This window comes from Struthio camelus, chromosome 1 (assembly GCF_040807025.1).
Source record: "Struthio camelus isolate bStrCam1 chromosome 1, bStrCam1.hap1, whole genome shotgun sequence".
Lineage (NCBI taxonomy): Eukaryota > Metazoa > Chordata > Aves > Struthioniformes > Struthionidae > Struthio > Struthio camelus.
In genome coordinates, this window is record NC_090942.1 from 155,281,677 (window position 1) to 155,306,826 (window position 25,150).

The 25,150-nt window shown below is 40.0% G+C and overlaps 1 protein-coding gene across 1 annotated transcript in view; it reads left to right on the forward strand.

The window, feature by feature from the left end:
• Positions 1 to 4,403: 4,403 nt before the first annotated feature.
• The window catches only part of GCC2 (GRIP and coiled-coil domain containing 2), a 32,263-nt gene continuing 11,516 nt past the window's right edge, over positions 4,404 to 25,150 (forward strand). The window contains exons 1-17 of the mRNA XM_068925670.1: positions 4,404 to 4,574; positions 7,302 to 7,364; positions 8,062 to 8,146; positions 9,232 to 9,299; positions 10,168 to 10,272; positions 11,115 to 13,610; positions 14,276 to 14,345; positions 15,051 to 15,151; positions 15,232 to 15,330; positions 17,137 to 17,256; positions 18,505 to 18,669; positions 19,049 to 19,153; positions 19,758 to 19,920; positions 20,476 to 20,576; positions 20,709 to 20,786; positions 22,533 to 22,670; positions 24,787 to 24,908. Of these exons, the coding sequence (XP_068781771.1) occupies positions 4,569 to 4,574; positions 7,302 to 7,364; positions 8,062 to 8,146; positions 9,232 to 9,299; positions 10,168 to 10,272; positions 11,115 to 13,610; positions 14,276 to 14,345; positions 15,051 to 15,151; positions 15,232 to 15,330; positions 17,137 to 17,256; positions 18,505 to 18,669; positions 19,049 to 19,153; positions 19,758 to 19,920; positions 20,476 to 20,576; positions 20,709 to 20,786; positions 22,533 to 22,670; positions 24,787 to 24,908 (4,085 nt within the window). The 5' untranslated portion in view covers positions 4,404 to 4,568. The remainder of the gene's footprint in view (positions 4,575 to 7,301; positions 7,365 to 8,061; positions 8,147 to 9,231; positions 9,300 to 10,167; positions 10,273 to 11,114; positions 13,611 to 14,275; positions 14,346 to 15,050; positions 15,152 to 15,231; positions 15,331 to 17,136; positions 17,257 to 18,504; positions 18,670 to 19,048; positions 19,154 to 19,757; positions 19,921 to 20,475; positions 20,577 to 20,708; positions 20,787 to 22,532; positions 22,671 to 24,786; positions 24,909 to 25,150) is intronic.

Here is a 25,150-nt window from a genome sequence, read left to right on the forward strand (position 1 = left end):
TAATTATTAATCTGGGAATATTCCAGAGGTGGAACTATATTTTAAGCCTGGACTGAAGCTCCCATTTCCTTTGTGACCTTGCTGAGTGATGCAAGCCCTGTTCTAATGCGGGCTGTAGGTGAGGCTAGAGGCACACCAAGAAAGAAACTTTAAGCGCTCCATACTCATAGGATGCAACCAAACTGTACTGCCAGACCTAAATCCCTGGGCTTTGGCTGCATAACAAGGCAGCCTGTTCAAGGTCTGCCTGGCTCCAAACCAAGTGCAGGCTTAGGCACTGTGTGGGTGGACCAGGAATGCTGGCATGCGGCAGTGTCCCATGGTTAATGTTGAAGAGGCAAATTAGTCATGGTTCATTTTCTGGAAGGGCTTCAGCATCACCTGCTGCAAGAGCAGTTGGTATCTAAGAGCAGTGTGAGCTCAGCCTGCTGTTAGGTGACGTGTGAGGGCTCACAGCTGAATTATGGGCATCTACCAGATGGTCATGAAGACAGAGAGCTTATGTCAACGTCAAGTGACTGGCTCCTGCCCTGGAAGAGGCAGTATAGATACAGGCAGAATCTCAGGCTAGACCCTTAAAAAGGAAGGCAGTTGAATTTAGAAAACTTATTAAAGTTGGGCCTCTTCATTCCTAGTAACCTGTTTGTTGTACCGATAACCCACACTGGTCTATATTTGCTACCTTTTCTGCAAACCGGATTTAAAAGTGCTTTTGTGTTCAGTCAACAATGGAATAGTCTTTAACAGCCAGACCCAACCCTAAGTGCTCAAACAAAATGCTAGTTTCCTTTTCCCAGCTAAAGTTAATCTTTGAATACACTTGGTAGGCTCTGCAGATTAGTAGTAGAAGTAGCAGTAAACTTCTTAACCCTCAGTGTCCTGTTGCAATTTAAGACCAGAATTAGAGACTGTATAAACAATTTCTTCTTTAATATATAACCATATCCTTCACACAGAAAGCACTATACAGATAAATACAGTGGGCAGTATTACCCCTGCATCTCACTTACTCATACAAACATTCATGCTAGCACCCTCTGCTCCCTTTTGCACTCCTTAAATTTTTCACTATACCTACAGCCTGTTCAGGTCCACTACAGGAAATACCCTAGTGAACCCAAGTCTACAAAATGATAATAGTCAGCCAAAGAATTTAAGGTTCATTTTCATGGGGAAGAGAGAATATTTTAAGTTTCCAAACAGGGAGTCAATAAGAACAGTCACAATGATGTAAATTCATACTTTGCCTTCCTTTACACTAATTTTGCATACAGAAAAGCCATAAAAGCTGCTTGAAGCAAGGATGCTAACTGACCCAGCATGGTTCACAGACAAAAGAGTTTGTTATCTTCAGAAGCTGGCAGAAAGTCAGATTCTACAGTTGCAATTGTTTAACGTATTAGCTCTGTAAGCTGAAAATGCATTTGCTGCTCGCAAAATTATAGTAATTTTCTCATTCTGTGCCATTCAGAACACTCCTGCAGGTCTAATAATTGCCATGATAGTGAACACGCACTTGTATACCACATCAGTGGGATGACTAATCCCAGACTTGTGGAACTTGGTCTTTCAGTGAAAGCAGAATTTAAAGTTTGCTATGCTCTGCCACAATGCATCTTGGCAACCTTGCTTTACATACGCAATGCTATTTAAAAAGATGAGTAATTACCTTTTACAAAGATAATAAAATTAGAGAATACATGGAACATATATTCTTCTTTTTCTGATTTATCTTGTCCCAAATTAGCTGCATGCAATATATATCATCTTCCTAGCTCCTTCTGGACTGATAAGACATACTATTCATAATCTGCTTAAGAAAATGATGTAAAACAATTGCAAGTATGAATCAACATTTTTTCCCATGAAATCTGGATCAACTTGTACTTTATTGTAATAAATCGAAATAATCAACAGTCAAAATCTTCTATCTTTTTTCTTCTGGCTATTCTAGAAACAACCTTTTATTTCCCCTAATCAGGATGCTTTGCAATTGCTGTTGTAATTTTAGACTAAAATGAACGACTGTGAGAAGCATTTCATCCGTAAAATATAACCAAATCCTTCTTGCACAAAATGGAGGGAGGAGGAGAGGCAGAGATTGGCCTGTCTTCTGTCAAATACGTATCTCCCAGGAGCAGGGAGCTCTGTTGGGGGCTGGGTGCCTTCTAGCCAGAATCAGTTAGTTTCAGAAAGCCTGTGCTGAGTGAGCTGGTTGTTCTTGTCTGCAGTACAAACACATCTGAAAAACCTCTGTGTACCTGCCTTGGAGCATCTCCAGAAATCAGTTTCTTCATAGGCTAAATGATGTGATGACTTAAGAGTCGGATTGTAATAAATATCTTTGAGGAAAGAAGGCCAAAACAAATTTACATGAAACATTACTTTCTCTGGGTTTTTCCAAAAAGAAAGTAAGCTATCCTATAATGTTCTCTCCAGACACCCAGCTTCAATCAGAGGCTGAGCTCGAAGGACAAAGCAGTGCAGTACAGCATAGTTTAGGGCCAAAGCTATTGTCACAAGAAGGTTTTGGAAGGCCTTTTATGTAGAAAGGTTCTTCCTGAAGCCATTTGAAAGTCCCATGTTAGACCATGGCAGCACAGTCCTAGGTGCCCAGTTCAGAGTGTCCCAAAGAGGATGGGGAAAGAAAGTTTCTAGTTCATCTAGTGCTCTAGAATATAAGAAAAGAAATCCGGAAAATGCAGCTTCTCGGGGTTTGATTATCAAGAACTATCTCTCGCCAACAAACTCTGTGAGGGCATGGGGTCATATGCTGCTGCAATTGTTTACATGCATAACGTACAACAAATATATACAATATATGGTGAATGTGTTGGGGAAAAAAGATAAGGAATTCAATTTCTAAGGTTATGTGAACAACCTTTCTGCTTTTTGTCACTATCTGTCATTCGAATTTTAAAACAAGAATGACAGTAAGGAGACTTGAAAAAATGCAAATTATTCCTTCCTTATCAGGGCAGCATTTTGACTAACATGGCCCTTTTTTCATTAAAACAATAGATAATCTCTCATGACACTATAATTAATTCGGCGATATTCAATACTGATGTGGTGAATTGTAAATATGCCTGAATAATATGCCTGAATTGTTTCTCCCAAGCAAGTTCTCATTAAAAATCAATTACTTATCATAAAATGCCAGAAATCCTTCAAGCACTGTTGAAGTGCATGCATGATTACAATAAAAAGTAAAATAAAAAGGACGTGTATTTTAAAAATACCAGTAGGTATCGCTCCCCTCATTCACCTCCGTGATGTGTCATGGCCAAAAAAAAACCCACCCTAACGACGAAACAGAATTGCAAGCCGTAATGCCCGGCAGAAGCCGTTCGCTCTGGCAACGAGTCTTTCATATACGACTCTTGATAAATCACCTGATCGCTTTGGGCTTTCATCAGGATATGAAAAACCGGGCCCTGAAATCCTGAAGTAGCTCTCTGAGCACATCGTCGCTAACCACCTGTTCTCCTTAGGGGACCAGCAAGGGTCCCCCCCCCCCCCCCCGCGTGCCCTGGCGGCAGCCCGTCTCCCAAAGGAGCCCTTCAGCGGTGGGCAACGACGAAGCGCAAGGGCGCAGCGGCCGTACCCCTTTCCTCCGGCCGTTTTTCTTAACGCGGCAACCGACGCGGCGCGCGCCTCCCCCAGGTTTTCCTGTAAACGGGGGCCGCTCTCAAGGGACAGTGTAAGCCAGCTTTCAGGTTGCTTTTGCTGCTGATAGCGGCCTTGCCGTATCAGAAGATCTGTCATAAAACGTTTGCTTCAGAGGGCTGTGTTATACCTGACGTCTGCGCGCAGCCTGCGTTTGAACAAATTAGGAGCTGTAGTTTCAGCGTCGCGTGCTGCTGTGCAGCTGCCGCTTCACGACCAGGCCCGGTCTAGTGAGCTTGCTTTTAATGACAGTATTAAACCTTTCCGTCATAAAAATACCACTGAGGGAGGGCAAGGGGGAAAACAGGGGAAAACACGGTAGGCACTATTTGGCAGCGAGTGGGCTGACACAGATGGTGTATCCAGTGCTTTTTTATTTATTTGCTTTTTTGCTGGTGGTGGTCCGTCCTCAAGTTTCTTTCCACCTCCTCCGTGGGAAAAGCGAAGCTCTCGGCACACACCCTTTCCCGCAGCGGCTCCTTCTTAGGTCTCCAGACCACCACCCGCACCACAGCGCTGCCAAACCCGCCGCCTCCCACTGCACCCGCTCCACCCGCAACCGCCCCCCCGGCAGGCGGCCTCAGGCGCCCCCCCCACCTGCCCGGCGGCGGCGGCCGGGGGGGCGGGGGGCGGGTGGCACAGGCCAAGGCGCGGAGCTCCGCGCCACCCCCCCACCCGGCAGTGCCGGCCGCCCCCTCTGCGGCAGCCCCCGGGGTGCCCGCGCCGCGTGGGGCAGGGGCACGGCGGGGCGGGGCCGCGGCCCGCTCGCGGACGGTACGGGGGAGTGGGGTTAGCGCTACGTCAGAGGTGTGGGGCGGTGACGAAGGCGGAAGCGGAGACGGCAAGGGGCGGGGGAGAGGCAGCGGCGCTGACAACGGCTGCAGCGAGCCGGCTCCGCCATGGAGGTAACGGGGCGGGGGGAGGGGGGGAGGCAAGGAGAGCCGTTGGGAGGAACCGTTGGGGGTCGCGTGACCTTGGGCCACGGAGCGGGGGGAGGGGGCAGGCGCGCGCGAGCCCCGCTCCCCCTCCCACCCCCCGCCCTGCGGCGGTTTCCCCCCCCCCCCACCCTTCCCCGCGCGCGCCCCCGCCGCCAGGCGCGGCCCCGTGCGCAGCCCCCTCCCCCGGCGCGGCGCCGGCGGCCGTTGGCGCGCAGCCCCCCCTCCCCCTTCCCCAGCGCCCGGGCCGGGGGGACGGGCCGCGCCGCGCCGCTCGCCTCGGTGGCGGCCGCCTGACGCTCTCCAAGGGCGGCGTGGCCGGCAGGGCGGCCCGGGGGGTCTCCGCAGGCGCCGAGGTTTCAGGGCCCCGGGGGTTGTGGCTGTGGGGCAGCCCCCGCGGCGGCGAGGGGGAGGGGTAGGCAGCGGGCCGCGCCGCGGTGCTGGGGCTCCTACCTTGCGGGAGTGGGTGGGCCTCCGCCTGGGAGCCCTCCGGGTTGGGCTGCCGGAGCTGCTTAGTGCTTCCTGCTGGAAGGTGGAGGTGTCCTCCTGGTTGCACAGACTGGGGGAGAGCAAGCAGTGTTGAGCCGAGGGGGGAAGGAGCATTCAGATGCGATGCGATGAATGCCTTGCGTGGTGACACCTCTTTCTTTAAAAACAGCGTGAATGAATAGGCTTTCTTTCCTTGTGAGGATGGCCTAGTGCTTTCGCTGTGGTTTAACTGTGAAACCCTTGCCGACGTAGGCAAATGAAATCGCTGAAGTGCATGTATCTACTGTGTATCTTTCAAAACCACCAAGGTGAATCCAAAGGCAGTCTTGAAGAACTGAAATTTCACATATGGCATTAACTCCCTGTAGGTGCTCAGCTCGGCACTTTCTAATTACGCTCCTGTTTTCCGAAGCGATCGGAATTCAAAATGTTCTGATGTGATTCAACGTGTTTAGATTTGGTAACATCTAAAAACTCTCGCGCTGCTCAAAAAAGTCACTCCTCAGGATGATCAGTGCTGTCAGAGGTTATGTCAAAGTTAATATATAGCATTCCTACGCTGCTTAGGCTTTCCAATAGCGTGTTTACTTCTTGCAGAAGTAAGGAATAGAGAGCAAAAATTAAAACATTATTATTAAAAAAATACAGTACCCTATTTTCAGAGTGATAGAGTAGAAACTTGGGAATCCTTACAAGATTATTTTCAGCGTTGTACTTAAAAGTATTATGTCTGTGGGCTTACAGCTCGGATGCACCTAATTCATCAAGTTTAAGGTTTTTGATTACCATCTTTCTCAGCATTCTTTTAATTAAAACAAGTAAAGCCCTCTACATGAGCTGCTTGTGGTACCTTCTACCAGAACAGCAAAACTGGGTGCACCTCCTTGCATGATATGAAGTTCAGCCTTTGTGCATGTCAGCCTAAAGAAGAGTAAAAGCAACATGTAGGTCTGTCGTTCTTTATTGTAACATGAACAGATGTGTGCTATTATTATTTTTAAACAGTACAGACAATTTGTACCTATGTAAGCATACTGTTTGTAGTGGCGGTGTTTTACTAATAACGTGCTCAAATATTAAGAATTTATATGTTGAAAAAGTTCTGCATCCCAATAAAGTCTGAATTTTGAACTCCTTTATAGTGCTATTTCTTAAGTTCTGTATTTATTTAACAGGCAAACTGTCTTCCAATAAGCTTGCCTTTGCTATCTCAAAAACTCTAGCCCATGTAGTACAGAGAGATACCTTTGTCCTTGGTCTGTGCTTGAACTGATATTTCTAATTATGGCCTTTCTTAATATCTCTATCAGCTCTTCTCTCTGAATTGTCCATCAGTGATTATCCCTACCAGTAATATTTAGATCCAGTTTGTTTTTTCCATAGTTTCTATTACAATGTTTTATTTATCTGAATAAAAAGAGTAACAAAATAAAAGTCAAGGTATAGTATCTAGTCTGATAGTGTAAAAGAATGTCAAAGCTTGGAAATGCTATGCATAATATATTGGAAGTGTCTGTCCTATTTTCCTTTACTGCATCTTAATTATGTTTATTTCTTTATGTTTCCAAGTATGTGTGAGCATATCCTGTGTAAACCCACTCTGAAATTGATCTCCCAGAATAGATCTGAGGAGGCTTACAGTAAAAAGTATTACACACTTATGTTGGGAGTAGAAAGTCCAGGCTTTGCAGAGCCTTTTAAAATGCTTTTGCCAGGCCACCACTACCATGCGCTTTTAGTGCTAACCAGTGCATTTAAAAGAAAATTGTGTTTCAAGGTTATATTTTCTTCAAAAGTTTCCTAAATCTGATTTAGCTGTCCATCCCGTACAAGCTTTTTCACTCCTGCTTTATCTTAAACAAGTCTTTTAATAACAAGATATTGAGTTACACTTTCATAACCCATAGTAAATAAAGTGATTTTTGCAGAATATATTAACGGTGAATAGAAATTAAGTAGTGGAGTGGTAGGATTATACTGGTTTAGAAATTAAGAGTTTCCCGTTCTGCTGTTGTAATGGACTAATTGCAATAGATCTCTAAGGAAAATTCCTCCGTTGTCCTTCTGACTAGTCCTACAAATGTTTTAGGTTTCTTGAACTCCCACTATGTTTACTTATTCTCAGTACATGCAGACTTTCAGTTACTTCCTTCAGTAGTCTGCACAAAAAAATTCGGTTCTCACATACTACGCTTTCTTTCATTGTAGGTACAAGATGCTGGGCAAGAGATGGTAGCTTCTCCTGTCACACCAGGAGCAGGCAAATCAAAGGTAATCTGACTTCACAGATTTAATTTGTTTGGATAGCAGCAGTTTAGAGAGTTATAGCTTCCTAGTAGGAAGATATAGAGGTATTTTTAAACAGTTCTGTGTCTTCTGTACTTCTTGAAAATTTGATTTACAAATGCTAGGCTCAGGAAAGCCTGTTTTGGAAATTGTGGAACAAAAATTATTTTTAGTGCACTCACTTCCTGTGGTAATGTTTTATAAGATATTTATAATACCTAGTTCTGGAAATAGTCTGTTTCCTTATGTACCCAGACTTCCTTGCCCATACTGGCAGTAAATCAAAAAACAGTAGTGTTAGATTAGCAGACTATATGCAAAACATTGTCCAAATTATATTACTCCAAAGACCCAGCTACTTTAGCTACTTTTTTTTTTTTGTTGCTTATAGGCTTCAGATTTTTTCTGGTATCTCGCAATCTATCTATTGTATTGCAATCCTGCCCAACAGAATTTTCATTTCTGACTGATGCTTCCTAATTAAATATTCTGAAAGACTTTTGGAAAAGCACAGAATTAGCAGTAGTTTCTGTTATTGGACTGTTAGATCCTTGCAGATGCAGGGTAGGACAGTTTCTTGCCCTAAATTTTAGTCATTTTAGCATCTGATTTCCAAGAAATTATTTGCTGTTTACCTCTGGGATAGAGGAGGCTGGTTTTTGAAATATGTACTTTCTTACAGCTGGACACGTTGTCCAAAGAAGATCTCATCAAGTTTGCCAAAAAGCAAGTGATGCTCATACAGAAAGTGAAGTCAAAGTGTACAGGTACCTTACTGAAGAGGGAATAATTTCTACTTTAATGCTTGGTACTGCTTGACTGTGCTTAATATCACAGCGAACTTTTGCTAGGTAGACTTAATTTATAGGCAAATATCCTAGACTTTTCTTTTTTCCCTGAGATTTCACTATTTTTGTGGTAGGATAAAGACTGAAGCTCTTAGGTGGGGGGGGGGGAAGAAAAAAAAGAAACATTGCTTTTGTCAAGTATTAAATTAACTTTGACTTATCAGGCAGCGTGATGTGATAAAGAGCCTGTGCAAGTTGAAGTTGGACCTGTCATTATCTATTCCTCATAACTGTTGCAATGATAACATTTTCAGGAAGCAGATAGGAGGGGCAAAATCTCTAATACATTTTGTGTAATTAACTGTGCATAATTAATTCTGTTGCAGAGCATAATAGCATCTTTAAAATGGCTAGCTGCTTTATATTTGTTTGATTTACTTCTTTAATGAGAAATTGTAAAATGCAACAAATGGAATTGTGCGGTAACCACCTAAAAGGCTCACCTCGTTGAAGTAATGTATTCTGTGATCAGTGGAACTAACAAAATGTAGTTTCCTAAGGTTTTATATTCAGCATCCAGTGTATATCTGTGCTGTCATGCTCTGTTCCCCTCTTCTCTGTTGCTCCTCTTCCTCTGGTGTCCTCCTGTCCACACTTTTGCCGCTTCCATTTGTTTAGGGTTACATTTATGCTGACTGGTGATAACTGCCCAGCCAAAAAATAAGGATAGGAATGGAATACGCTAGGCTGTTTTTCAGTGAGGTCGTTCATAAGATCTTCCTCCTGTACGTGCTGCCTTTTTTTAGAGTACCTGTGGAAGCTGAATATCAGTTTCTAGTTTAAAGTGATCATGTCAGGACGAGGGAAGGAGTATTGAATGTTTGTTCTCTCTCTGTCTTAACAGTTTGTAGTATTACCCAGTAGCAAATGAAAATCGGTAATGTAAAAGACATCTCAGATTTGGACAGGAGTGGCGTTGTGTTTTGGATGTATTAATAATTTGATACTGTTATGGACCATCGATTCATGTTTGCTGTGAAATTTCTATCCAACTTCTTTTTAAGAACTAGAGAAAGAAATTGAAGAACTCAGATCAAAAGCAGCTACGGGAGGGGCTGATGATATTATTCAGGTAGGAATGTGAAATGTGTTTCTGATATGTTATATGTGTTGTTACTGAAAAAGGTTTACAGAAATAACTTCTGATATATAGCGAATAGCTGTAAAACACTTATTCAAATTGACTGGCATCAGTTTCAGAAATTCAGGATACTTTCTAAAACCTCTTCTTCCCCTCCTACTTTCATCCCCCCACCTTCCTGCTTTACTTTTCAGAAAAGTGTTAGTTTTGTGAGAAAATAACTGTGTAGAAGAGCTCCTTGGCAAGAGTTTGTCCCTGTGTAGTAGGTTAGGAAAGCTTTTGTTAATCTCAGAATAACCACTGAGGTGAGGAAAGACTTCAGCCATCAAGGAGGCTTCTGACAGAGTCATTTGACAAGTTCGGGCGCTCACAAAATTAAAGGGCTTATCACAAGAAACATCATTTGCAATGTAACTGGATTTTTTAAAATTTTGTTTTAGTGGGAAAAACATCTGGCTTCCAAAAATTGAAGGGTATATAAAGCACATCAGCGTGAAAATTGTGTGTGCGATGGGGGTCTTGTCAACTGGAAACTGCTTTCAATAGTTTAAATGGAGATTTTACTCCCCTTCTAAAGAAGGGGAGCTTTTTTCCCCCTCTTCCCACCTGATTGTAAACAAGTAAGCTAATTGGAAGAGAGATTTTGAACAGAATTTATTACTCAACATCATTGTATTAGTGTACCTATTCCCCATCTGTGGTATTTAGGCTGAAAGTAACTTTTAAGATCGGACTGTTTTATTTAATCAACCAAAAAATCCCCACGACCAATACATGAGTTCTTACTGCTTTGTAAAAGTTACTCAGGCTTCTGTTTTAAGTAACCCTTCTTCCAGTGTTCTTTCTCCCTTAAAATTAGGCTCTCACAGAAAGACTGGATGTTGTACTTCTGGAAAAAGCTGAAAGTCAGCAGCAGTGTGTAGCTCTGAAAAAAGAAAATATTCAAAGAAAACAAGAAGTAGAGGTACTAACATGAGTAATAAAACATTGCTAAAATACTTTAGACTGATGTTTAATTTCATTTCCTAGTCTTGTTTGTCATATATTTCGCTTTTGTTTTAGCCTTTTTGTTCATTCAGCTATGTTCTGTTGTGCCTTTAAAAAAATACAAAAGGTTCCATATGTTCAAACATATTTCATCTGTAAGCTCTAATTTATAGTATTTATAGTAGCATTTATAGGGCTGACAATAAGCATATAGTTCCTAGGCTCATTGGTTAGATCCATAGAAATTCAAAAAGAATTCAGTCTGAACATTAGCAGCCTACATATGTGATGCCTCGCCAAATCAATCAGCTGCATCTCTCCATGGAAAACGTAAGGGTTTACATTCAGATATCCTTAGGAAGGAGTCTGTCAGCCAAGACACCTAAATCCTGTCAGTAATCTCAATTAATAATAAAGTGTAGAGTATAGAGTCAATTGTGTGAAATTGAGGAACGCTATTATAAATGCTGTATTCCAGATGTTTGTATTTAATGCAATAAAAGTAAATTGGTCTTCAATACATAATCAGAGTAGCTGCTAACTTTTTTTACTAGAGCTGAAATTTACTGTGACCATTTCATGGAAGTATGCTAGTAGACATGATTTAAGACTTAATAGTTCTCCAGTCTCGCTCTGCAAACAGTATTGTTGTGCTTGCTGCAGAGTCTCCTCTGAGCTGAGTTGTCCAAACACAGCTGGATGTTTAAAAACTGTAGATATTTCTAAAAGTAAACTCCTAAAACTCATCATCTTAAACAGTTTATTTGGAAATTATACTTTCTAAGTTACCTGTACTTAAAAACTTGCTTGTTTCTTTAGGCTGCAGTGGCAAAGACAGAAGAATTGCGGAAGCAACTGGAGCAGTCAAGTATTGACTCTGTGAAAGAGATTAAAGCTCTGAAGAGTGAATTAGTAAATGCACAGTCCATATACAGTGAGGATTTAACAAAGCTGAAGAAAGAATTAGAGGAACAAGTGAAGAAAAAAATGGAGCTTGTGGAACAAATTGCATGTCACAGTAATAATCAAGAAGAAGTTAAAAAACTACAGGACGATGTTCAGAGAATTAAATCTACTTATGAAGAGCAAATTTTGTGTCTGAACAAGCAGCTGGAAACTGTGAATGATGACAAAAACAAAGAATTGGCAAATCTGCAAGAAACTATTAAAAGCAATTCTCAGTCTTACCATAATGAAATCAATAACTTGCATGAAGAGCTTAAAAAATTAAGGAGTGCCCATCAGGAAGAGGTTTCAGAGTTAATGCATCAGATTGAAACGTCTTCTAAAGAAAACGAAGAAAAGCAGAACCAGATAAATCAATTGCAGAGGAATTTGGCAGAGCAGGGTATAATGAAAGAGAAAAACATGAAGGATGGAGTATATGCTGGTGCTGACCAGCGTGAATTTAACTCAGAGCAGCTAAAAGAAGTCCTAAATAAAAATACAGAAAATCAGATAGATGTTGTAGATGCCCAAGAAGAAACTTCTGTAGAAGCAAAAATGGAAGAAAAGGTTAGATACCTAGAGCATAGTTTAGAAGAGCTCCAGTCTCAACAGAGTATATTAAAAGATGAGCTAACCTATATGAGTAACGTTAAACTAAAACTGGAAGAAGAACTTCATCGCATAAAGGATGAATACTTTCATGAGCGGGAAGACCTGGATTTTAAGATAAATGAATTGCAGCTTACTAAAGAAGATTACTGTTGCGTAATTGAAAAACTAAAGTCAGAGCTTCAAGCAGCAAGACACCACTGTGAAATCTCTATAGAGGAGCATAAATTAGAAGTGCAAGCTCTGAAAGAGCAACATGAGAGAGAAATTTCTAAACTAAATGCAACTTTATTATCTAATGCTGAAAAAGAAAACATGGCGTTAGTCTTTGAAATGCAGGAACTTAAAGAACAACTTGAAAAGCTAACTCAGGAGAAGGAAGAAGCAGTATCCAATTATGACAGCCTGAGGGAAACACTGGAAACTCTGCAAACTGAGCTAGGGGAATCTGCTGGAAAGATCAGCCAGGAGTTTGAATCAATGAGGCAACAGCAAGCTTCTGATGTTAGTGAACTACAACAGAAACTCAGGGCTGCTTTCAATGAAAAGGACGTTCTTCTTGAAACTGTAAATCGCCTCCAGAAAGAAACAGAAAAATTGTCATCTAATCAGCTTGAGGTAGAAGAACTTGAACATAGAATTGTTAGTCTTCAGGAGGAGAAGGAAGCAATAACAAGCTGTGTCCACCAAAAAGAGGCTGCCATAAAAGAGCTAGAAGAAAAGATTGTCGTTCTTGCCAGTCAAAACCAGGACATTTTAAATGAAATAAAATGCTCAGGTAAAGAGAGAGAAACCCTTCAGGAAAGATGCAAGCAAGAACAAGAAAAAGTTCAGGAACTTCAGCAAGAAGTAGATCATGTTAACCAGTACAATAATGACCTGAAAAAAAAGATGAATGAATTAACAGAGAGACTGAATGAAGCTTTAAACAGTAAGAGTGAAAATGCACAAATGCTTGAGCGCCTGGAAAACCAGATTGCATCTCTGGTGCGTGATAGAGAGAACCTTTCATCTGAAGCAGATGTTCTTTGTGAGGAGAATAAGAAAATAATTCAGGAAAAAGGTAGATTAAGTGAAGAGCTGGAAAGGATTGCATCTGAAAAAGAAGGCTGGTCAGTGCTGAAAGAGCAATCTGAAAATTTAGAAAAGAAGCTACAAATGGTGACTGCAGAAAAAGACCATTTATCAATGTTACTTGAAAGTGAGCAAGCGCACCGATCCCTTGTCAGAACTCAGCTGTACAGCTTTCTTGAGCAGATGGGATCTAGAGTTTCAGATTCTGAGGAGGAACATGATTCTCTTAACTTACTACAAACCGCAAATGAATGCTTGGCAAAAATGAAAGAAGAACAATGCGTTACTCTACAGAATGAGGAGAAAGTTCTTCATCTGCAGCAAGAAGTTGAGAGACTAGAACAAGAAATTGTAGCTCAATATACAGAACGTAGATCTCTGCTCGAGGACTTTGAAAAAGAAAAGGGTCTTTTAAGAGAAGAGTTGGAAGGAGCTGTGGCTGAAAAAGAAGCACTTCAACTTGATATCCAGGAGCTGAAGAACGCCAGTGAAAAAACAAGGATTGAAAATCAAGATCTTTTAGTTCATATTGAAGAGATCTCTCAAAAACTTGCTTTTTATGAAAGTCAACTACAAGAGCGGCAAAAAGGATCTGCTACAGAAAAACAAGGAGACCTAAATTTCATTCTGGAACAAAAGGAAACTGAACTTAGAAATGTGAAAGACGAACTGAGTTCTCTAAAGGTTATATTTTGTTATTGAAGTATACAGACTAAACCTCTAAAGTCTTCAGAATTAAGGTTCAAAAAATACTTTCATTCTTTCTCTTTTCTCTCTCAGACATTTCTCAGTTTCCTAGCACCTCAGGTTCCCCTCTCCTCTACTGACCAAAAAAAAAAAAAAAACCCACAAATGTAATACTATTTTACCAAAAGTTGCTTGTACTCAGTCTTTTCTCTTTCTCTCAGTACCCTCCTCTCCCCCCCCCCCCGCCCCGCAAAGTGATCATTTAACTAGATGGACTAACTGACCTAGCAGTCTTTCACTCTAACGTTCTATGGCTATATCTCAAACAAAACTCCTACTTGATCTGCAGTAGCTATTGTGAACTTCAGTTCCATGGACTTGATGCTTACATAAAACTGATAGCTAGTCAGAATTAAGTCTCCCATTTTTTGTTCTTGGACAGGATGAAAAGCAGCTGTTAAAATGTTGGAGTGTTTTCCTTCTAACATAAGTATGCTTTTCAGTTACCGAGCTAACATGAAATTGTACATACAGGCTTTCTTGGTAATCAGAAGGTAAACGTAGTCCAGCCGTAGCTGGAACTTTTGTTGCTTTTGTTGAGGAAAAGCAGTCAGCACAAAGAAATGTTTGTAATACTTCTTGTATGTTTACTCATAATACAGGATTTAATGGGGACATTGACTGAGAAAAATGATCAACAATCTTCAGTAGCAGAGCTTCAAGAGAAAATTGGTATCTTTCTCCCTGTTGTGTTTATGTAATCAGTTTTTCTTTTTTGGATTCTTAAACACACTGAATTTTTTTTTTTCTGTATAGTTGCCTTATATTTCCTATAAGCCGAGTGAGTTTGGAAAGTAGATATCAAAACAATGTCTTACAATATTCTTTCTGTTAGGAATTCAAAATAATGTTAGCAATTTAAATCTCTTATGATTTGGTATTTCTTAAGGTTTTTAGTTTCCTGTCTTCATTGACTATAAATAGTGTAGAAGATTTCTTTTTTTTTTTTGTTATATGAAAATGATTGTATCATTGGGAGTCTTTAAGGCTGCTAAGAGGAGAGGAAAATAATGCTTTCCCCAAAAGCACTGCTGCTTCATTGCAGTTATTCCAACACATTAGAAAGAAAGTGATTCTAAGTTGTTTTAACTATGTGTACAAGTAGATGAGAATATGGCTTTTACCGTAAACTGTAATGAAAGTGTCTGAAGCAGGGAAAGCTTGTCCCCGAACTATCTGTGTGGCTGGATGTTTTACCTTTGAACTGAGTTGAAGTGCTTAACTGAATGAAAGATAAGGATATCTCCCACTTGCATTGGATGTTTTATTGTTTTAGTTTGTTTCAAATTCATGCTGGTATTAGTATCGTAATTGAATTTCTTTTCTTTTCTTGGGGTCCCGGATTGATATTTATTCATTTTCTTTTATTAACTTTAGGAAGGCTGGAAAAAGAATCTGCAGAAAAAACAGAAAAGCTTAATAAAATTAAGGTGGTTGCTGTAAAAGCAAAGAAAGAACTAGATGCCAGCAGAAAAGAGGTACCCTGACTGCTTCTTAATGTGAAGAACGCTCTGCATGTGGGGTTCTGTTTTAATGACACACACTTCTTTGTAATAAGGTGCAGACTCTGAGGGAAGAATTGGAGTTGGTTCGATCAGAAAAAGATCAGTTGTCTGCTTCAATGAAAGATGTCATTCAAGGAGCTGAAAGCTATAAGGTAAGATTAACATAGTATCTACAAAAGACAGTTAACTGACAGAAAAAACTTTGTTTAAGTACGTTTGGCAAAAGAACTCAGCGCAGTTGAATAGCCAAATCAAGAAATGTGATGTTTCAGTGATATAACTCTGTGTCTGCTGTCAAAAGAAAATAAGACACTTCCTTTCTATGGGGTGTTATCTTTAGACCTCCTTTTAGATAGAGTATCATACGTATCAAGCAACACGTTGCCAAGGCAAATCTGTTCTTACAAATTTTTTCGAATTACATAAAAAGAGAATCAGTTAGTTAGAAGTTCCTGAAGTGGTAAAGACAGAAGCTGACAATTGGAGCGTGTTTCTGGGCACGTGAAGGAGAAGCAGGTGATTTGGAACAGTCAGCATGGATTTACCAGGGATAAATCTTATCTGACCAAACTGATTACCTGCTGTGATAAAATGACTGGATTTGTACATAGGAGGAGAGCGATGGATGTCATTTACCTTGACTTTAGCAAGGCTTTCAACGCTCTCTAATAATATTCTCCTGTCCCAGTTAGGATGTTATGGTCTAGATGAGTGGGCCTCTAAATGGGTTTAAAAGAAAGAAAGGAAAAAAAGAAGTTGGATAGTTTTGCCCAGAGCAGTGGTTAGGGGGTTGTATGCTACCTGGAGGCCAGTAACAAGTGGGGTATTGCAGAAGTCTATACAGGGCACCTGTCCTGTGTAACTTCTTTATGAGTGACCTGGAGGAGTGCATACTCATCAGTGATGCCAGACTTGGGGGAAGAGTCAGTACACTTTGAGGGCGGGGCTGCCATTCAGAGGGACCCAGACAGGCAGGAGGAATGGGCCAACAGAAACCTTTGGAAGTTCAGCAAAGACAAATGCAACGTCCTGCATGTGGGAAGGAAGAAGCCTTTGCTGTGATACAGGTTGGGGACCAGCTGGCTGGGGAGCAACTTTTCTGAAAAAGATTTGGGGGTCTTGATAGGCAGCAAGCTGAGCATGAGCCAGTGGTGTGCTCTGATATGAAAGGTGGCTAGCAGCATCCTGGGCTGTATGAATGGGAGCGTAGCCAGTAGATAGGGAGACGTCATTCTCTCCCTTTGGTCAGCACTTGTGAGATAGCATCTAGAGTATTACATCCTCTAGTCTTGGGCACCCTAATACGCAAAATACATTGATAACCTGGAGTGAGTTTAGTGGAGTGTGGCCAAGATGGTCAGGGGGCTGGAATACATGATGTATGAGGCTGGGGGAACTGGGTTTGCTCAGCCTGGAAAGAGTTAGAGGGGTCCTAGTAGCAGCCTCCCAGCACATACAAAGAAGTTGCCAAGAAAATGGAGCCAAGTTCTGTGTGGCAGTGCAGGATGAAAGACAACAGTCAGAAATTGAAACAAGAGGTTCCGACTGGATATAAGGACAAAATTTTTCACCATGAGGATGATAAAGCACTGGAACAGACTGACCAGTGAGGTTTTTGACGTCTCCTTCCTTGGAGGTTTTCAAGACCTGATGGGACAAAGCTCTGAGCTGCTTCACAGCTGACCCTGCTTTGAGCAGGAGGCTGGACTAGAGACCTCCTGAGGTCCCTTTCAACCTAAATTACTCCATGATTCACTGAACCCAAAAGAATTTTTTCCGGAGCCTATAATGCAATTATAGCTGTAGTTTCACTGTGGTATTTCAGATAGTGCAGTAAGTTATCTCATATGCTGAACTATTAGAAAGTTAGGTAAGTGCCTGAGGTTTAAAACGTACTCAAGACAAACCATATATATAGTAAAAGTTAAAGCTTTTTTTTTTGTGTGTGTGTGTATAAGAACCTTTTGATGGAATATGATAAGCAAGGAGAACAGCTGGATTCTGAAAAAGGCAGAGCACATAATCTTGAACGTCAGATAGATGACCTCACAAGACAGCTACAGGTGTCGTCCCAGCAGGTCAGTTCTGTATGTATGTCTGAGCTATTCATGATAACAGTAAAAGTTATTCTGTCTATTAAAGTGAAGTTTCCTTCCTGTGATTGTTACTATATGTAGTTATATAACCTAATAACTGGTTATTCATTTTGAGTGGTTACTTGAAATTCAGGTTTTTTTCCCAAAATCTGGTGCCCATCTGGGCTGTGACCAAAAAAAGTTATAGATACTCTGAATGACTTCCCTTTTTTTAAAAAAAGGGGTTTACGTAGAGGCAACTCACAGAAAAGAGCAGCTGATCAACAATAGCTTCGGTTGGACATAATTCAATTTTTTTATATCTGGTACCTCCAATATTATCAAATGTGCACACTGTTTGATACTACTGTATCAGCATATCAAAATTCTGTTGGTATTTCTCTGATTTTTCTCCCTCACACACACACATGCATGCTTCATTAAGTACAGTAACCTTAACATGTTAAGATTTCTTTTTTCTTGGTCAAAATGTGTTTTTGTTATTTAATGAAAAGAGGGCTCAAACATACTAAGTTAACTATGGGTTTTTACATCTTTCACAAGAACCGAGACTTTGGGGCACATTGTGGAGTACTGTAGCAGCAGTCAGAGGAGTCTAAGATGCTAATTAAGGAGCTGTGAGACACGTTTTGTAAAACCAGCTGAAATAGTTTTGGGATTTAGTATTCAAACTCCCAGGGGTAGAGAGCTACACTGCTGAATTACATTCAAGATCCACCTAGGCCACTGTTTTCTTGTAATGGAAGCTAGCAGTAAATAGCATGGGAAGAAATGAAAAAGAGTAGCTTATGATGGAGTTGAATTTTTCAAGTTGTTACAGTGTGTTTTGTAAACAAGATCACTGTTAAGGTGTTTGGCGGCTTCCTCCACTTATACCTCCTTCTTAACCTGCACGATAGATGCTGAGATAAAATATGGAAGATGTCAAAATAAATCATTGCAGTTGTAGCCCAAATATGGACTACTCGGAATACTCAAATACCCAAATACTCTGAACAAAATAATCTAATTATGCTAGTGACTTAATTTAGCCCTTTTCTCAATCTATTTCAGAACAATTAAGGTGGACCAGATTTTATAACCTCGCAGTTAAATATCTGTTGGAATGCTGTTTGTAAGGAAAGCGGATGGAAATCAGTGTTTGTTTTTTAAATATGAGGAGTATCTTAGCTGTAGAAGTTGCACACAAATTCAGCTTTTTAAAAAATCTTTCCACTGTGATCATTTCAGCATGACCAGTTACAGTCTGCTAATGAAGACCTCCTAGCTCGTGTTGAAACACTGCAATCTAATGCTAAGCTGCTGGAAGCTCAGATACTGGAGATACAAAGAGCCAAAGCAAAAGTTGACAAAGAACTGGAAGCTGAAAAGCTTCTGAAAGAGCAGAAAACAAAGGTAATCCTTTGTAGAGATGTGTAAATGGGATGAAGCATTACTTTCACTTAATGTGACTTTCAGTAGAGTTTTGTAAACTCTATGGGGTTTACTTTTTTTGTAGAGCAAATCCCACACTTTTTCTTGTTACCTATCTCAGCCTTTTTTGAAGGCTCGATCTGTTTATTGAAACAACTTTGCAAAGCCATGACTTAGAGTAGATTGGGGCTTGTGACAGAATGTGAAACGCTCCCTGATCTTCTGGGGTTTTCTTTGGTGTGCAGTCATTTCTTGACGACTCTACTCTGTGTGTGTTTCTGTGTACACGCACAAATTTGTGTACTATGCTGACATATACTTTGAAATCAGATTGCGTAACAGAAAAATGTTTAAACTTCAGGAGCATAGTGGTGCTGTCAGAGAACTGGAGGAGCTTCAGATGCAACTTCAGAAGGAAAAGAAGCATCTCCAGAAAACCATGCAAGAACTAGAGCTGGCCAGAAAGGTAGAGTAACTGTTGTTGTTTGTGTTAGTGCTTAACTGACTACCAAAGGTTTTGGCCCGATATGGTATGTTGAATGCCCTTGAAAGATCCTCTGTGTTCTGAGGACGTTAAAGGCCAAGGTATGCAAAAGCAAAGAGGCAAGTTTGATCACTGGTTTTGTGCTGAGAGACCTGATGTGTCCTTTTTTTTTTTTTTTTAATAGTTTGGATTATGCAGACTACTGTGAATAGAAATGGGAATAGAACTGATCTCTGAAATACTCTCCAGAATTCTGGTGCACTATCCAGAAGCTGTTCTTGTTTTAGTGAATGAAGGTGGTAGAAACGAGTACCTGCAAAATGTGCACTGTTTTCCATGTTCTTGATTCTTGCTTGAAAACAGATTACTTACTGAATATGTGAAAACTTGGTGGGCAGGTGCTTCATGTGGATATGGATAAGTTATAAACTCTTTTTGTTGGCTAGGAAAAATAGGTTTGTATATGTGTGTGTGTGTGTGTGTGTGTGCGCGCGTGTGTGTGTCTAGGTATAGAGATATATTTTAAACTCTTTCACAGCAGCCAAGGCAGATTTTAAGCTGTAGCTTCACTGTGTGTAACTTGCAGGATGCTCAGAAGAGTACACTGATGGATATGGAAATAGCTGATTATGAAAGGCTAGTAAAAGAACTTAATCAGAAGATTACTGATAAAGACAGTAGAATAGAAGATCTTGAGCAAGAAGAGAGGATTCAGAAACAGAAACAAGAAACCCTACAGGAAGAGATAAGTGAGTAAACAATAAACAGCAGGAGTCACTATGGTATAGTCAGTAATGGTGTAACATGCAATTCAGAAACATTTTGTCAGGTCAATGCCTAAGAGAAGGGTTTGCAGGGAATGCTAAACAGTTACAAAGTCAAAATTCCTTTTCCATAAAATAAACTTTACTGGGTCATAAGTCTTTGATCTGGTACTCAGAAATAAAAGCCAAAGGGCCTACTTGATAAACTGTGTTTCTTACCTAAGTAACTTAATCATAATTTTAGAAAGTGAGTAATTGACAGAGGGTTTCAATTTAGCATACCACTCTGATAAAATTTTGCTAGTTAACACGTGTTTAAAATTTAATTTCTTCCTACCCTTAAGTATAAATCTCAAAGCAATTTTATTTATTTGGAAACCTATGTGATACTTGGGAATCTTATACTGAACTTATTGCAAGCTACTTGTTTGCAGCTCTCTTAGGAAATCTGTCAGAACTTGTTTAAATATTTTTCCAATATCTTTAAGGAAATACAAGAGGGAAATTTCCCTTGCACATAATTGCTGTTTTCTGCATTAGAGTCACTTCAGTCCTCTATGCAACAGGATGAGGAGAGAAATGCCAAGATAAAACAACTGCTCGTGAAAACCAAAAAAGAACTGGCTGATTCAAAGCAAGCTGTAAGTCCAAGATGTTAATGACTATATGTTCTGTTTTTAAACCAACTTTCTAAAATCTGGACTGTAGTTGAATTATTAAGTTGCTGACGTTTGGGTTTTGTTTTTAATTAACTGGGTAATTTTATCATGCAGGAAAATGACCACCTAATGCTGCAGGCATCATTAAAAGGGGAGCTAGAAGCCAGTCAACAACAAGTGGACACCTATAAGGCAAGATACTTCACTTCTTTGTTAGTAAGAGGTTTCTTATTTAAGTAATAAGAGTGTGATTTGTACTGGGCAGATGGAATATTGGCTGAAGAATGCGAACGTGCTTTTTTTAGTACCTGGTCACTGGTTCTACTTCTTGAATTAATTTTGTCTTTTTGCTGCTTCCCCCAAGTATTTCCCCTGTGATGTCCTTTAAATTGCCCGTGTATGTTTCAGTGCTTTTAGATGATGTGCAACAAAGAAAATAGTGGAAATAGATAAGATAGCATAAAGAGTGACAAAGATGATAAGCTAATTCCATATGAGGAGATAAGTGGACTAGAATTTTGTCCGTTTATCTTGCTCCCAACTTATTTCCAACCTTCACCGGCTAGGAAGAAAGACTTGCAAAATCAGATGCTTTCTCATGTCACTTGACAGTGCTGGAGAGAGTTTCAAAAGCATAAGAAGCTAGGGGAAAGTCCAGCCTGGCAGTAGCTCCTAGCTGTGACAATAAGCATTTGAAGGCCTTCCTAAGCCATACGTAGCATCCATCTGTCCTGTTTTAATAGCCAATGATGAATCTTTCTTCGATAATGAAAACAATTTTCTTTTTAAGCTCATCTTATGCTTCTGGGATCTCTAACACCTGTGGCAGTGGGCTTTTTCATTATTACCTGTTGCATGGCAAAATACTTCAAGTTATTTGGTTTATTTTAAAATGCGCACAAGTTAGACGATGAAAGGCGTATCTTCTGTGGTATTGAAATTTGTGCTTTCCCCTCCAATACCTTATCCAACTCACTTTATTTCTGCTATAGAATTGTTTGTGCACTGATTTTTTTTTTTTTTAATTATGAATGTTTGAATTTCTACCAGATCTGGAAATAACAAGTGAGATTGTGCAAGCTGACACGTTTCTCTTTCTGTTGGAGCAATACTGATAGCTTCTAAAACACACAGCTCATGGGCTATTGTATTTCTGTATGGAATCCTTGCCTCATTTTTTTCCATAGAACAATCGTGACTTGAGGGGGAAAAAAGAGCATACGTATATGTGTGCTCGCATCTGCATAGATGCGTGCATGTGACATGATGTTCTTTGTATTCTCGCTCAGAGTGTGGCCTTGGAATTTTTATTAACCGCATATAAAAAAAATCTGTAAGAAGAGAATTAGGTTTTAAGTTGTTAATTTATTGTGTTTTGAAACTCCGTGTATAGGGTGTTCAGTGATTTGAGAGGACAGCTAGCTTACTGCTTACTCTTTCTTGTTCCTTTCCTTTCTCTTTCCCCTAAAAGACAGGACTGATCAATGCAAAGCTGGTAACCAGGATAAATTTTAAATATTTTCTTTAAATGTGGAAGCTTCTCAATTAAAAAAAAAATATATTATCAACAAAGTTTTAGTGACAGTGTTCCTCATCTGTGTAAATTTTGTTGGATGGACAGAATAGGAATTGAATGTAATGAAAGGTAACAGGGAGAGGAAGGAAGAGGGCATGATTTTGCTAACAAACGCTGCTTCCCACCACGGTATTTTCCTCTTCGGTTGTCTCTTTAAACAACACCTTTTATTTTTAATTAAGCACATTGCAAACCATGCCTATTCTTTAAAATCCAATAAAAAATAGCATAATTTCACACTCAGCAAGCTCGTGCAGAAATGACTGCAATAGAATCCTATGTGCTCTTTGACATACCCTCTTGAAGGGAGAAGACAAATCTCTGTCATACTAAAGACTTAAGTTTCAAACTGACTTTTTCAGATTCAAGTGGCTATGCTAGCATCAGAGAAGCATAAAGTGCAGGAACATCTGCGAACTTCTTTGGAGCAACACCAGCGTACACTGACTGCTTACCAGTTAAAAATTGCAGCCTTGCAAGAAGAATGCAGAACGGCTCAGGTACTCTGGCAGAAGAAATAACATTAGACCCTTTAGAAGGGAGACGTACTTTGCTTGGTGTCTGCTTCTCTAAAAATGTTTGCAGGTCTTTTACTCTTGCTTTCTTGTCTGTCAAAAAGTGGGAGTTATCCCAGTGTTTAAAGTGTATGAGTAGTGGTATAGGAGACAAACAGACTCTGTCCTGACTGTCATGCACCACTTGTGGTGGAATGTCTAGACTGCAGTCTTATATTCCAGTAGGTCTTTTTGACTGCATTAGAACTGAAAATCTTGTGGTGCGATGGAGGAGAGGGAGTTCATTTAAGATGATCAGCAGACATACACTGTGGAGAAGTATCGATTAAGTCTATAAAGAAAAGGAGGGGAAACCCAGAAGATAAACAAAGTACCCTGTAATGGAATATTGTTTGTGTCATGTAAGAACAGTTAACATAGCTATCACTTAAAAAAATACTGTATGGGAAATAAATGTGCAAGAACCTTTTAATATGCTGGTGTATGAGCAGCTTCCTAATTGGAAGCTGAGCTATACCTGAAATTGACACTATTGCTGAGTTACTGTTTTAAATTATTTTTGGCCTGTATGACGCTACGTCAGATGTTCCTGGAAGTTAGCCTTTAAAAGTTTAGCCATTAAAAACCCACAGGTTCAGAATATAATAGGACTGTTGTTCTGTTTAAACTGCCTTTATGGAGTTTACTGCACACTATTGCATGAGAGGTATAAATAAATAATAATAAGATTTGAATGCAGCCTCCAAAAAAATGTCTAAATTGTAAGAAGGTGAAGTGAAATGGGCAAATTCTGTGGCTGCTGCAGGAAGCTTGCCTGAATCATGCTGGTAGATGTGGATCGCTATTTTACAAATGTCACCTTTATCACTGAGGACTTAAGGTATGCTTAACTGTGGTCACTTGCTCTTTGATATCGTGAAACTAGTCAGGGTGTAGATCTGCCATGATGACGTGTCTTAAAGCTGTTGGGAGACAAGCCTTCCTCTTTAGGTGCCTCATATTAAAAATACGGGTTATTGACACAGCAGACAGAAAATCTTGTCCAAAGGGAAGATGGACATCAAAGCAGATAGTAGGTTAGGAGGCGAAAGTCGTGCTGGCGTTTAAGACTGCGTGCCTCAGGACTTTGAAGTATTGTACAAACATGGTTTGACTAGAGGTAAAGAGAAAGAATAGTTTAAAGAAAACACGTGCAAATCTTACAGACTCCAGAAGAGCTGGAGCAGTGGCTAGTTAGGCTCGGCACTGTGGAAATACACTCACCAGTTCAGCTGAAGAGAAACAGACTGAAACGCTCTAATATCCAAGAGGAAGATTTTGGTAATCTCAAGGATGAGTAATTAATTCTCTTGAAACTATGTGATTCCCATGAGCTTCTCCTAAGAGCCAAGAATGAAAACCTGTGTCTGTGGCTTCTTAGAAGAATGCACAACATGAGTAGTTGAAGGTTGGTATTTTTCAGAGGGGAATAATTTTTGCTGTATACTGTATGCTCAAGGGTGAAGCCACCTTTTTGCGAGGTAACTTTCTGTATGTCTGCAAAAAACAAACTCATCTTTCAGGTGAGTTTAGAAGAAAAGACGGACCAAATACCCCCCACAAGGGTCAACTAGAATATTTATTATGTCTTCCATTGTGTTACTAATACAAGAATGGCTCAAACACTTCAAAAGAGTGAATAACTTTCATAGATCTTAGAATTCTGACACCGGCATAGTTTAAAAGGAAAACAGGATTATCCATTTATTTATTTTTCCATCTTTGTCTTCCTTTAAAGCTGTTTGATAGAAGAGTCTTTTGGTTGTGAATATCTGTTGAATGTAACTTTTGAATTCGCAAGATAATTTTTTGATAACTGGTATGTTGAATATTAGTGTTCTCTTACATTTACTTTTCAAGATTTATTGTACTCGTTGATTAAAAACTAAAGCAACATGTCCTGTTATGATAGTTATCATTTTAATTACATATTCAAAAGAAGGAAATGCAACTGGTGCTTCATATATTGGATATTTTATGCAAGATGCGTTTTACTTTAGAGAAAATAAGTGGGCAGTAGTCAGCAGCATAATTTATTACAGGTTTATTGTTTACGTGATAGGTAGAACAAGCAACTGTTACTTCCGAATTTGAGAGCTACAAAGTCCGTGTTCATAACGTTCTAAAACAACAAAAGAATAAATCTGCTTCTCAGACAGAAACTGAGGGAGCCAAGCAAGAAAGGTAAAATCAAAATTATTGTACATACATACAGAAAATACTGATACCTGGGTATTGTTGATCAGAGACTAATGTTGGCAAGCACAAGCAAGTTCCACTGTTTAACTTTTTGTTTGAATACGTAAAACGACAGAAGGGAAGCAGTTTATTCAAACCAAAGGAACTGTGGAAGCAAAATTGAGTTGATAGGAAAAAAGAGCTATCTCGTCTCTAAAGTGAGTTTCTAATTGTGGCTCTAGCTGTCC